Source organism: Falco peregrinus, chromosome 2 (assembly GCF_023634155.1).
Source record: "Falco peregrinus isolate bFalPer1 chromosome 2, bFalPer1.pri, whole genome shotgun sequence".
NCBI classification, from domain to species: domain Eukaryota; kingdom Metazoa; phylum Chordata; class Aves; order Falconiformes; family Falconidae; genus Falco; species Falco peregrinus.
In genome coordinates this window covers 23,353,755-23,367,241 of record NC_073722.1, presented here as the reverse complement: position 1 = coordinate 23,367,241, position 13,487 = coordinate 23,353,755, and the positions used below count along the sequence as shown (strand labels likewise).

Below are 13,487 nucleotides of genomic sequence, written 5' to 3'. Positions count from 1 at the left end.
GGGGGTAAATTCCCAGCAAAAGATCTTTCAGCAAGGGGAGAAGTTGGGGAGGAAAGATGTGTTTCATGTCCCACTGTTTTCCCCCCTCCGTGGGCAGCTCCACAGAAAGCTTTGGGGGGGCTGCTCGGGTGGGCTAGAGACCAGCAGCCACCGCGACAATGTCTGCAGCCCTTGCTTGTGCTCAGCTCGGGAAAGACCTGTGGTTTCCCTGCAGTGCCAGACCCTGGGTTGGAATCGCAAAGCCAGGAAACGGTGGGATTTTATTTTTGGCATCTCCTGGTCCCGAATCTAACCCCATGCCCAGCAGGTACCCGGGCCTCCTCGGCCAGCAGCTGCGGATGCCCTCTCCTCTCTGCTTCCTACAGGAATTTCTGTCTCAACACCATTTTCCTTCCACGCTAAGGCAAAGCAGGGGGCTGTGCCGTACAAGGATAGATGGGGAAGTTGTTAACATCCCCGGGGAATCTCAAGGGTGGCTGGGAGGTGCGGACCTGCCTGGAGCTCACCAGAAGGGCTGATGCACGGAGGAGCTTCAGCTCCGCTCCGGCCTCTCCGGGAGGGCAGCCGAGCAGGAGGCAGAGCACAGCACCAGCCCTGGAGCCTCTCCCACCCACCATCCGCATGGGTCCGGGGGTGCAGGGCCCGGACACCCCTCCCTCCCCGCTCTCCCGCAGCGTGGGTCCATCTCCCTCTGCCGGTAAAGCCGGGGAAGGAGCGGGAGCGGTGCCAGGGCTGCTCCCGAGGGCTGTCCGCAGGGAGGGCCAGGGCTGTCCGCAGGGATGTCCGCAGGGACAAACACCCCGAGGCAAGGGAAAGTCCACCCTGATAGGGCCGGGATACAGCGTTACCTGACGCCGAAAGGACTGCAGACCCCCTCGACAGAAATGAGGTGACATTTTTATTCCTAAAACAAATCACATGCAACAGAGTTAGTGCACAAGAGACAGCGGATCCAATGCCAGTCCGAGATCCTCGGTGGCATATAAATAAAGGACACAAGGAAGCAAGACTTTTTTTTTTGTTTTCAAAGATGGAATGAGGGACATGGAGACTAGCTGCTTCCTGGGGGCCACGTAGTGCTTCGCAGGACCAAACAACCCCCCCCATCGGCCACCGGCAGCAGAAGGTGCTCAGCTCTTGACCGGAGTGGACGCGGCCTTCATGGTCTTCTTTAGGTGATGGTAGTTTGGCAAGATCTTCATCAGGAAATCCAGCTGCAGCGTCTGGGGCTGGAAACAGAGGCAGGGGAGGTCAGCCAGCAGCCCCGCTGCCCCCCGCTCGGGCAGCCTGCAGAGGACAGGAGGGTGACAGTGTGGCACCTGCGTGTGGCACCCACCTGTGGCCGCTCGGTCTGGACACGGCGCAGGCAGTCAGCCCCATAGATGACGGTGTTTTCAGGGATCACCTCGTAGGTGTTGACATTACAGCAGACCCCGATGATGCAGCCACTCGTCAGGATCACATTCCTGCCAACAAATGCTGCCAGGGAAAGAGAGGGATCCCTGTGAGAGCCATGCCCACAGTGCGGTTAAACCCTGCACCACCAAACAACAGCACCATGAGCTGCTCAGCACCAGGAACCGGAGCCAGCTCCCACCAAGGCAGCAACACAGGTGGGTTCTGTGTGAAAATCCCAGCTTCGTGGCAAGCTGCAGTTTGGCCTCAGCTACAGCAAGGCACCAACACGCAATCCTCCGCTACTCCCAGCATCTGCAAGAGCAAAACCTCACCAGGGCCACGATGATGAGCCAAGACTTACCTTTGGATTCAATGACGTTGTTATCTCCCACCTTCATTGCTTGGGAATCTACACGTCTGTGTTAAAGAAAACTGTAAAGTGTTTTGCTTCTATTCCAAAAGGTAAACCCTGGCACCGTTTCCAACCACCACCCTGCACCCAAAAAAGCCCTGGGCTGTTCTGGCAGAGCCCCCCGTGTGCCTGCCCCCATACCGATCCCCAGGCACGGTGTATCGGGCGTTCCACCTCCCTGCGCCGCAAGGATGCAACACCCAACCTCAAAAACATTGTTGGTGCCAATGACCATTGGCTTGGGCTCCACCTCCTCCGCTTCGGGTGTAATATTCTCTGGATACCTGTGGAAGATGGAAGAATACATTTCAGGTTTTGAGATGACAAAGACACCGTCCTGCTTGGCAGCTCAGCTGTGTGAGCAGCTGATGTCACCGATATCCCATTCCATCCAGTGAGAGCATCAGGTTTTTGGGATTAGGATCCTTCTAGAGATCTGAGAAGGATTCAGAGGGGGTGTACTTCTCCCCTAGCCACAGTGCCACACATAAAAGCAGGAAAAGTTTGGGTTTTCTGTTTTAAATTCGGCCTCCCCAGAGATTTTTAAGCTTGGAAAGCGGTGAGCAGAAGGGCAGGTCCGACAGGAGGGATGGAGGGTCTCCACCTCGGGACACCCAGGAAACACCACACCGCAAACACAAGCGCAGCCAGCCCCCTGCAGGGACCCCTGCCCACCCGCCGGGCTCCGGGGGACACGGATGGTGGCTGCCCCCTCCCCCCCCTTCCCTGAGACGGCGGCCGGGGGTGACCCCCGTGGGGAGCCCCGTGGGGACACCCCCCGCCTGCCGACCGACCCATTGATGATGAGCGCCTGCTCCTCGATCAAGTTGCCCTCCCCGATGACGATCGGTCCCGCCTCGGCGATGATCCTGGCCTTGGGGTGGATCACCGTGCGGGGTCCTGCGGGGAGCGGCGTGGGGTTACCCCGCGGCCGCCCCCCGCCGCCCCCCGCCCCCGCCCCCGGCCGCCCCTTACCGATGGTCACGTCCCCGCGGATCTCGCTCTCCACGCACACCACGGCCCCCGGCGCGATCTTCACGCTGTGGGAATGGATGGGGGGTGTGAGGGGAACGGCTGAGGGGAGGGAGCGGGCGGGGGCCGGCCAGCACTCACCTCTTCTGCACCTTCTCCGCCATGACAGCACCGGGCCGCGCCTGCGCGGGGCCGCCCCCGCCGCCGCCATCTTACCACCCCACCCCACCCCGCCGCAGGGCTGGGCCGGTCCGGTCTCCCCCCCTCCGTGAGGTGGCGGCGCTGCAGCCGGGAGCCCCCGGCGCTCGGAGCCGCCACCCGGCCCAGGTGAGGAGGGCAGCGGCCGGGCCGGGGCTCGCAGCCGGGGCCGGGGAGGCCTCCGAGGCGCGGGGGCTCGGGGCGGCGGGGCCGGGCCGGGGGCTCGGGGCGGCGGGGCCGGGCCGGGCCCTGCGGGGCGCTGGGGCTCGGGCCCGTCCGGCCGCTGCTCTGGCTGCGGAGCAGGGCCCGGGCCCGGCGGCTTTGGAGCCGGGCTGCGCCGGCCGGTCCCGGGGCTCGGGGTGGGGACTCGACCCGCGGGGTGTGCGGGGGGCTGCGGCCGGGCGGTGGGGCCGGGTCAGCCCGGGGCCCGCGGAGCGCAGGGCCCGGCCCGTGCGGGCAGCCCGAGCCCCCGGCCCCGTGTGTGTGTGGGGTGTCTGGGCCCCGGCCCCGTGGGGTGCAGCCCGGCGAGGGCGGCTCGTTCGGTCGCTGCTGGGGCCCGGGAGCGATCCCCCGGCCCCGCCGCTGCCCCCGGTGCAGCCCGGACGCCCGTTCCCCGCTCTGGTGGAGGCCGGGCCCGGGGCTGCGGGGGCTCGGGAGCGGCCGGGCGGGTTTCGAGGGTCCCTGGGGGGGTCTCAGCAGCGCGGGCCGGGCGTTTCCCGGGGCTGAGAACGGGGCCGGGGCGGGGGGGGGGACGGAGAGGTGTGCGGGGGCCCCCCCGGAGGAAGGGTCCGGTCGCTGGGTCCCCGCAGCATGGGGGGGCGATGGACGCCGGGTCCAGCTCGGCCTCAGCGGTGGGCGAGAGGCGCTTTTCACAACGTCCTTGTGTGTCCAGCTCTTTATTCAAGGTGTGTGCAGCTGCTGGAATCGTTAATAAACACAAACTGATCAGTGAGTGTGTGTACAACTATGACATTTAATATTCATATTCGAGTTATGACTGATTGATTTATGACCTGGCCAAAAGCCAAGATCATTTTAACAAGCACAAGCTGTAATGAGCCACAGGGCAGCCGGGCCAAAACAGGCTGGTGCTGAAAATGAGCTGGAAGTGAAGAGGAGCTGGAGCTGCAAACCAGAACCATCCACAAACTGGAGCCAAAACTGAGCTGGACCAGAAACAAACAGGAGCAGCAGATCAGCTGGAGCCACCTGTGAGCTGCATGGAAATGACCTGGAGCCATCTACGAGCTGGATCTGAAGCCAGATCAGAAAAACTGGTACAGAAACAGACAGGAACCAAAAGTGAACTGGGGCTGAAATGAACTGGACCTGCAAACTAAACTGGAGCCATCATCAGCAGGACCTGAAATAAATGGGGCCAGAAACAAACAAACAGGAGCCTGAACCGGGCTTAAGCTGTGAACTGAGCTGGACCAGAAACAAACAGGAGCCCAAACAAATGGGACCCATAAATGGAGCTGGGCCTAAACCAAATGGGGGCCCAAACCACTGACCTGGAGGCATGTAGTCCATGCCGGGAGCAGGGCCATGCACAGGGCACCCAGCTTCTTCCTGGGGCTCCTCTGTCCATCCATCTGTCTGTCCCTGCTCAAAGAGAGACATGGGACAGTCGGAGCTCCCGACAGCACCGCACAGCCTGGCCCAGAGAGCCCCAGAGCTGCTGGTCCCGCAAACCCTGCCTGCCTCCTGGGCATGGGCAGCTCTGCCTGGCCACTCACCGGCGCTTTTGGCAGCAGCTGGCCAGTGCCACGTACCTGCATGGGAGGGAGAGATCAGGATGGGACACCAGTAACATCCCATTTCTCCCTGGGAGAGTGGGTGAGATCCTGGATCTGGCCAAAAAACCCATGCTGCAGCGGCACAAACGTAACAACCAGCAGCCACAGGGCCAGCAGCACACCAGTGCCTGTGGCATCTGGGCTGGTCACTGTTAGCTCACTCCTGCTGCCCCAAACATGCAGCACCAACATGCCTGACCCTGGCTCTCACCGGCAGGGCTGCAGGAGCTCGTGTGGATCCATGAAGTGGCCTCTGCTCCCACCACAGCACGTTTTGAGCTGAAAAAGAAGGTTTTCAGTCGAAGCAGGGCTTTGCACAGGGCCTGCAGCTGCCCCCGGCCCTGCCATGGCAGTGCCTGATGGTGCTGCATCCGCCTGGAAGGATGATGTCAGGCAGGGCCAGCCAAAGGCTGAAGCCCAGTGGAAACCAGTTTGCCCTAGTAGTAGGTCCCACGCTTACCAGTGTGAGGTCTTCCCAGCTTCGGCAGAGCCAGCACTGGGCAGGAGGTTCTGCTCTGCCCACAGTTGCCTTGGGAAAGAGCTGGGTATAAGAAACCAGCCTGTGCCGAGAGGAGGGGTCACCGGCTGCACCAGGAGACCCCCAGCCCTGCTGGGTCCCCGCTTCTCCCAGGTACCGTGTGGAGGCATGACGTGGAGCCCCCACAGCCAGGTGCCAGGTCATGCTTCGAGTCGGGACTGTTCCTATGGCTGAAATGGGGAGCTGCTGGGGACCCCCAGCATCACAGGGTCCTGGGAGGGGACACCACAGGGTAGGTGCTGAAAGCCACCGGTCCCTGCCCGGGCACCTACGGGGTGTCCCGCACCGGGGGTAGGGCAATGAACCGCTCACCCCTGGTTGGCAGGGCAGAGCTCTGCGGCCACAGCAGCCGGGGTCCGGGGACGGCTCCCGCTGCCTGTCGGCAGGGCATAGGCCCGAGCTTCAGGCAGCGGCCAGTGCCGCCGCTCCCGCACCGGAGCCCGACGGCGGGGGAGAGGGAAGGGGACGGTTTCCACAGCCCGGCAGCGGCCACCTCCTGCCGGGACCGCGAAAGCCGTCCCCGGGGTCGCCTCGGGGAGACAGGACAGCCGGGGCAGGCCCGCATGCACCGGTGCCCGCTCGGCCCCTGAGAGGGGAGGCAGGGTGGCGGCACCGGGAGCAGCCGTGGTGGCCCGGCGGGACCCCCGGCAGCGCCCCCGGGGCCCCGCGCCCGCCACCGCCGCGGCGGCGGCGCCCCCTGGCGGCAGCGGGGGATGTGAAGCCTCGGGAGCCGCCGTGCACCTGCCCCGGCGCGGCGGCGTCCCCTGGCAGGTACGGGGGTAGCACGGCGCGGCGCCCCCTATCGGTTCCGACGCAGCACCGCAGCTCTCCGTTACCGGGGAGACTTTTCCACGCCCGGTTGGCCCGGCCAGGGCTGGGGGCTGTGCGGGACGGGGAAAGGCAGGGCCCCCGCTTGGGGGGGATAAGGCAAAATGGCGGGAAAACATCGCTGGGGGGGGGGGGGGGGGGGGGCTTTGGGGCCTGACCCCCCCCTGATGTGGGGGGCCTGTAAGGACCATGGCGACACGTGGACACCTTTCCGTCACCCCTTTATTCAAGCCGTTGTAAATTTTAGCCCTCGCCCATCGAACCAGCCGGTGCTGCTGTCCAGGACCCGCCTGCAGGTACCTGGTGCTCCTGCAGAGAGAGAGCAGGTCTTTGGCCTCGGTGTCCCCCCAACAACATTGGGGGGTCTCCCGTCACACCAGACTTGGCCGCCCACACCCACCTTCACACGATGCCCGTCTCCAGCACGTCCTCACTTTTGGAAGGCAAATTCTTGTTCAACGTCTCCATCTCTTCCGCCTTTCTCTTCCTACGCTGCTTCCGACAGTGGCTGGAGTTAATTAGTAATTAAAAAGGGGAAAACCAAAAAGGTGGAATGAGGCATGGCAGCAGTGCTGCTCCTCCTCCACCCTCTGCTCTCCTCGTGCAGGAGCCATGCAGGCTGCAGTTTCCAGCCCCGAAGCAATGCCCCGTGCACCTCCCGGCACCCTCTGAGCCTGCACCCCGGCCAGGGCAGCCCACACCTGCCCGAAGCTGGCAGAGGTGGGCAGCATTCCCTCCTAATCCAGAGCTGCCTCTTCCCTTCCCACCCTGTGTCCCCCTCTCCACGTACTGACTGCAGAGGCAGGCGGAGATGATGAGGATGATGAGGCTGACGATGGCAGCGATCAAGGAGATGATCACGATCTGGCCCCGGTCGCCTCTCAGGTAGAAGATGTCCACCCTCTCGCAGCGAGCCCCCGTGTAGCCTCGCTCGCATCTGCCCCGTGGCACAGGGAGGGTCCGAAACACTGCCATGGTCCCCGTGCCACCATCGTCCCGCTCGCCCAGGGCCGACGGGCACAGCACCCCCACCCTGTGCCACCACGTCCCTGCCACCAGTGACTTACACACAAGCTGGTGCGTTCTCAGCCACAAGGAAGCGGCATCTCCCTTTGACGCAGTAGTGACTGTACTCCTCTGGGCACCTGGAGAAGTGACCCTGCCGCCTCAGCTGCGTCACGTTCCCTGGGGGTGACAAGGACAAAGAACCCCCCCATGGGGGGTTACGCTTCTGCTCAGAGACAGCAGCATCCCGGGGTTGGTCCATCCCCACGGCAGGTCTGAGCGCGGCCAGCTGCACCGAGCTGCCAGCACATGTGTCCTTGGCCTTGGCGTCTCCCAGCTCAGTGGGTGCCACACAGCTATGCTAGACAAAACACCCTGCCCCTCCTCCACCCCGTCCCTCTCCCCCACAGTGCCCATCCGACACTGCCAGCTCCCTCGAGCATCCTCGCCCCGGTGCCTTACCCGTGCAGCCTTTGGCCGTGTCGCAGGCCAACCCCTCTGTGCCATGGCTGGCGGTGACATTGGTGTCGGCACCCACGCAAGTGAAGAACGCCAAGCCTGGAACGCAGCGGAGGTGGCTCAGAGCAGGGGCCTGGCCACAGCCCCCACCCCCCACCCCGGCATCACCGCCACCACCGCCCCACCGCAGCCGCAGGGAGGGGACCGGCAAAGGGCTCCGCAGCTGTGCCCATGGCCCCCCTTCCCTGCCAGCATCAGCTTTTCCCCAGGGATGAGGAGAAGGGAAAGCCGGTCCCCGCCTGCCTCCTCCGCCCAACAAACCAGGGGTCCAGCAGCCAGCGGGGTGGGTGTTGGGGGGCACAGCCCTGCCTGCCAGCAGCCAGCAGCTCCTATGCCCAGGGAGGGATCCCCAGGGATCCCCAGCTTGCTGCGTTGCCCTTTTTGAAAAGCCTGGGTTTCCGAGCTGGGAAAACCACAGCAGCCACAGGAGCGAGGAGATGGCCATGCTGCCAGTCAGCACCCACCAAAGCCCAGCTGTTCCCAGTGTGCGAGCGCTCAATCCCCATCACCACCATCGCTCACCGCTGCACCCGGGCTTGGGATACCTGGCACGAATCGAGCTGGGAAAGCGACAGTCATGCTCGCCGTGGCCACGGGACGAAGCCAAGGAGCTGAGGGCCAGCTCAGCCCTGGCACGCCACGGCGGCAGTAACCGGATCGCTGGCATACCAGCACTGACTCAGCACGGCCCGCTCCCAGCCTGGCCCTCCCCAGTGATTTACCCCGCTGGGTGGCACCCAGGGGAGCGGGGACAGGTCCTGCCTGATGGGGCAGGGTGCTGGGTGGCTCCCACGGTGGTGGCACGCTGAAGCCGGGGGGTGTTTCCATCCAGAGTGGGTGCACTTTGCAGCTCGGCCACATCAAGGCCTCCCGGAGAGAGGGAAGTTTGGGCAGCTAAGCCTGAGCAGCCTCATCCCCGGTATGCATTGTCCCACCCTGGCAGCAGCGGGGGGGGCTGCCTGGCCAAACCTCTGGTGTCCCCCTGTCTCACAGCAGAGCCGTTCCCAGCACACGCATCCCTCCTGGCTATATATAGCCACCGCCACGCTAACGACGTGCTTTGGGTAACAGAGCTACAGCCAAGCCAGGGCTGGAACTGCCGGGTCTTCGCCAGTGAGCATCCCCTCCCGGGCCCAAAGAGCCCGGTGGGGACAGACAGCCCACCGCCCGGTCTGGGCCAGGCAGCTGGGTGGGAGCTGCCTGGTGGGAGCCAGGGGATGAGCCACGGGGCGGCTGCCCCACTGGGAACCAGCTGCGGGCAGCAGGGACACACACATGGCGGTGCAGGGAGGGAGGCTGACTTCACCCCTGGTGACCGAGTTTGCAGCTCGGTACGGAAAGATCTCCACCAAGATGAGATCCCCACCCTTATTGCAACCAGATGCAGAGCTTTGGCATCCTCCGGGCTGGCAGCCCCTTGGCGAGGACCGCCCCGGCAGCACCGCCAGCTCAGGGGGTGTGGGGTGTGTGTGCCCCCTGACACCCAGATCTCAGCGCCCAGGAGCTGCAGGTGCAAACCACTTCATCCTTTTGATGCACGGAGAGCCCGGCTCCGCTATCTAAGGCTGCACCCTTTCCTGAGCTGCTGGAGATAACCCGGGGAAGCATCCCAAACACCGGATTATTTTGCCGTAACACCCTCTGTACTCCCTCGGTCAAGCCTGAAGTGCAGAACAACTTCCCAGGGCATTGCCTTGGCGTGATGGGCACCCCAGCCCCAAAACAGCTTGGCCACCCTTGATTTCCTCCTCCCAGCACAGGTTTGGCAGGTTTTGCCGAGTACTGTCACCAGCCCTGCCAAAATGCCAAACCCGAACTGCTCCCCACAGAAGGGAAGCCCCCCCTAAAAAAACACCCTGAGGGCTGCCGCTCTCTGCTGGGGGGTGCTGCCAAGCCCGGCTGATAACCTGCGGTTATCTCCTGCCAGCCCGAGCAGGCAGCTGCCTGCTTTGCCCACTGCCCATGCACTATGGAACTAACACTGGGATGCTCACGCACTTGCTGAACAGGTACCGGCTCCCCCCTCCCTGGCATTCCCCCTCCCCAGCATGCCCCATCTGCAGCATCCCCCATCCCCAGTGCTGCCTAGGACGGCCAAACATAGGTGTTCAGGCATCTGTCAGCAGCGTTCCACCAACAGGTGGTAAAAGCATCCCAGCCCTGCTCCAGGGTCCAGCCAGGATACCCCAGCCCCATGCTGGCCCCATAGGGTCCAGGGATTCAGAGCCAAGGTGCCACGACAGAGAGGATGAGATGGTGGGGAGGAGCAGGATGGGACCTGGGGGCACATGGGGGAGCACTGGGATGGGTGCAGGGAAGCATGGGGGAGCACAGGGACAGGAGTGTGTAAATGTCAGGCTGGGCATGGGGGAAGGACTGGGATGGGATTGTCCAGGGGGGACAGGGAGTCACTGGGCTGGGACTGGAGAAAACACTAGGGTGGCCACGGTGAGCACTGGGATGGGACAGGGGCAGCAGCGGGATGGGGTGGGACAGGAGGGATACAGGGGAGCAGCGGGATCAGAGTGGGGAGCAGTGGGATGGGATGGGACAGAGGGGATACAGGGGAGCAGCGGGATGGGATGGGACGGGGGATACAGGGGAGCAGCGGGATGGGATGGGACGGGGTAGATACAGGGGAGCAGTGGGATGGGACAGGGGAGCAGTAGGATGGGATGGGGGGGATACAGGGGAGCACCAGGATGGGACCGGGGGAGCACCGAGACGGGACGGGGAGGCAGGTGGGGGATCACCAGCTGGGACCGGGCAGCAGCGGGACCAGCCCGGGCTGGGACGGAGAGAGAAGGGGGCCGGGGGTGGCAGCGGGCAGGGCCGGGGGGGGGCAGGGGGCGCAGCCCGGGACCCCCGTGCTTACCGGAGGCGAGGGCCAGGCAGAGCAGCAGGGTACCAGGGCCGCCGCCCGGGGCCGGGGCCGCCGCCGCCTCCTCCATGCGCGCCGCCGCCTGCCCGGTGCCCGGCGGCTGCGGGGCGGGACGGGGCGGCCGCTGCCAGCACCAGCGCCCTCCTCCGCCTCCTCCTCCTCCGCCGCCGCCTCCGCCTGCACGGCTCCCACCCCGCCGGACACGGCCCCCGGCGGCCTGAGGGTGCCCCCTGCCTCAGCCTCGCTCCCCCACGCGTGTCCCACCCACGCGTGCCCCCTCCCCACGCATCAGCCACCCTGCCAGCGGCAGCGAGCGCAGCGGATGCCGAGCAGACAGGTGCCTTGCCCCAGCATCCCTGGGGATTCGGGGAGCCAGAGGGACCCCCCATCTTGCTTTCCAGGCGGGGGGGTCCGGGCGTTCCCCTGCCCAAAGGGATAGTGGGCGAGCCTGGCCTCACCTCCCCAGAGCCATTTATCCCTGAGCAGCGTGTTACGGAAAGGGAAATTTATTCCTAGCGAGCTGCTATAAAACACCCTCCAAAGCCCTTAGCGGGGGATGACGGCAGCCACAAATTATTTTGTGAGGGGCTGTGCCTTGGCACAAGCCTCCTGCACGTTGGCCTTGGGGTGGGTATTTTGGCCTTGGGGTGGCTGGGACAGTGTTTCTGGTCCCCCAGGCGATGTCCTGAGGAGCAGGAGAGTCCTGTGGGGTTGAGGGTGTCCCCCAGGATGCTGGCATGTCACCTCCTGGCATCTGGGGATGCTCAGCAGGGATTCAGCGCCGGGAGCTGATGCTGTTCTGGCCCCAAGGAAAGCAAAAGGGCTTTACTGGGCAGAAAGGAGCGCAGGCAGGGAGGGGTGGCGGGGCTGCTGCCTGCTCGGGGGCGTTACAGGCATGAAATAAGGGAGTGGAGGGTTCTGAGGTGGGGGGAAATGAAAGACTGGAAAGAACGGGTGACCTCAAACCGCAAGCTGGCAGCTATTAATGCAGGTGCTGGCAGCCACCCAGCCATGCCATTTGGCCACCGGCCAGGGTGCGAGCGAGCTTCCGTAGCCCCGGCAAGCCAAAAAACTCAGCTGCAAGCTCCGGCGTGCCGGTGCTGCAGATCCCTCGGCTCACGGCTACCCCAGCTCCCAGCTGGCCGCAGCGGGAGAGCCCAGCCCTGGCCCCCCAAAAACAGACCATGGGTGCTAAACCATCAGAGCAACGCTGCAAAGCTCCAGTGGGGACAGCAAGGACCTGGGCAAGACTGGGGAGACTGGCAGCTGGCACCTGGATGTGACATGGTGCCAGCTAAGAGAAGCTGGCTTCATCCTGGTGGGGCGGGCAAAAGCAAGGAGCTGGATGCTTGTGCCCACCAAAAGAAAATGGTTTCCCTTCAGCATCCTTCATATCTGGACAAAACTGGGGAGAAAAAGCATTTCAAAGGGATTTTAAAAGACCCTGGAGGTGTCACCAGAGGCAATGGGTTCCATTCTCCAGTAGGAGCAGGGAAGGACTGGCAGAAGGTATCTCCAAAAAGGCACCTTTTGCTGGCCCTGTGTCCTCTGCTCTCACTGTCACCATGAGTATCACACCTTCCCTGAGGGAGGCCCAGGGACCTGTGTGGCCAAGTGGGTGTCAACCCCAGATGTGGCCAGGCAGAGCTGGCCTTGCCAATGAGACCAGGCAGAGGTGGCCAGGCAGGTGTGGCCCTCCTGAGGTGTCCATGTTGATGGGTGCAAGTAGAGGTGGCTAAGCAGACATGGCCATGCTGATCAGACCAGGCAGATGTGGCCCTACTGGGGTGGCTATGCAGGGGTGACCATGCCAGTGAGACTAGGCAGAGGTGACCAGGCAGACGTGGCTAAACAGGTGTGACCATGCTGGTGAGATCAGGCAGGTGTGGCCCTGCTGAGGTGGCTGTGCAGAGGTGACCATGCCAGATGAGACCAGACAGTGGTGACCATGCTGATGAGAGCAGGCAGAGGTGACCATGCTGAGATGTCCATGTTGATGGGTGTAAGTAGAGATGGCCATGCTGATGAGACCAGGCAGGTGTGACTAGGCAGGTGTGGCCCTACTGAGGTGGCTGTGCAGAGGTAACCATGCCAATGAGACCAGGCAGAGGTGACGATACTGATGAGAGCAGGCAGGGATGACCATGCAGGTGGACACCTCAGCAGAGTCACATGTTGATGAGTGCAGGCAGAGGTGGCCATGCTGATGAGACCAGGCAGGTGTGGCCCTACTGAGGTGGCTGTGCAGAGGTGACCATGCTGAGGTGTCCATGTTGATGTGTGCAAGTAGAGATGGCCATGCTGGTGAGACCAGGCAAGTGTGACTCTACTGAGGTGGCTGTGCAGGGGTGACCATGCCAATGAGACCAGGCAGGTATGGCTCTACTGAGGTGGCTGTGCAGAGGTGGCCATGCCAATGAGACCGGGTAGTGGTTACCATGCTGATGAGACCAGGCAGAGGTGACCCATGCTGAGGTGTCCATGTTGATGGGTGCAAGCAGAGGTGACCATGCCAATGAGACCAGGTAGGGGTGACCATGCTGATGAGACCAGACAGAGGTAGCCAGCAGATGGCAGCTGGAGCCCAAGGATGCCTGGCAGGGGCCTTCAAGGCTCACACAGCCCAGCCCTTGGCACCCCAGCACCCCACCCAGGCACCCAGCACCACGGCAGGGGGTGGTGGCTGTGCCCTGCCCTGCCCTCTCCTCGGAAACCTCCTGCTCATGGGAACACGCAGCACCTTCTGCAAAAGAAAGTAAAAAAAAAGCGTGGGAGACCAGGGGCAGGGAAATTGCCACACGGTTCCCATGGCGCCAAGTTCCCGCAGGATAACAGCATTATTTTTCTTCCTCCTAAGCTGAGAAAAGGTTTCAAGGAGACCTGTGATGCTGATGCTGCCCGACGTACAGCAAGGCAGCCGGTATCCTGGCCGCTCCA

At 63.6% G+C, this 13,487-nt stretch overlaps 2 protein-coding genes and 1 long non-coding RNA gene across 4 annotated transcripts; 1 reads left to right on the top strand and 2 right to left on the bottom strand.

The window, feature by feature from the left end:
• Nucleotides 1-887: 887 nt before the first annotated feature.
• On the bottom strand, nucleotides 888-3,019 carry DCTN6 (dynactin subunit 6). Its single transcript, XM_055797735.1, has 7 exons — nucleotides 2,924-3,019; nucleotides 2,786-2,850; nucleotides 2,605-2,710; nucleotides 2,006-2,094; nucleotides 1,760-1,807; nucleotides 1,337-1,479; nucleotides 888-1,229 (listed from the first exon to the last, which is right to left on the bottom strand). Exons 1-7 carry the CDS (start codon nucleotides 2,944-2,946, stop codon nucleotides 1,131-1,133), a joined length of 573 nt encoding a protein of 190 aa, XP_055653710.1. The 5' UTR covers nucleotides 2,947-3,019; the 3' UTR covers nucleotides 888-1,130.
• LOC129783941 (uncharacterized) lies at nucleotides 3,011-3,932 on the top strand. Its single transcript, XR_008746126.1, has 2 exons — nucleotides 3,011-3,109; nucleotides 3,873-3,932. It is a non-coding gene; the product is annotated as an uncharacterized LOC129783941 (long non-coding RNA).
• Nucleotides 3,933-6,349: 2,417 nt separating this feature from the next.
• On the bottom strand, nucleotides 6,350-10,706 carry BTC (betacellulin). 2 transcript variants are annotated; one of them, XM_055796513.1, is made up of 6 exons: nucleotides 10,545-10,702; nucleotides 7,613-7,708; nucleotides 7,213-7,330; nucleotides 6,936-7,082; nucleotides 6,546-6,653; nucleotides 6,350-6,454 (listed from the first exon to the last, which is right to left on the bottom strand). In XM_055796513.1, exons 1-5 carry the CDS (start codon nucleotides 10,618-10,620, stop codon nucleotides 6,548-6,550), a joined length of 543 nt encoding a protein of 180 aa, XP_055652488.1. In that variant the 5' UTR covers nucleotides 10,621-10,702; the 3' UTR covers nucleotides 6,350-6,454; nucleotides 6,546-6,547. The 2 variants fall into 2 exon arrangements, with proteins under 2 accessions (XP_055652488.1, XP_055652489.1); XM_055796514.1 differs by lacking the exon at nucleotides 7,613-7,708 and having other exon boundaries at nucleotides 10,545-10,706.
• Nucleotides 10,707-13,487: the final 2,781 nt, after the last annotated feature.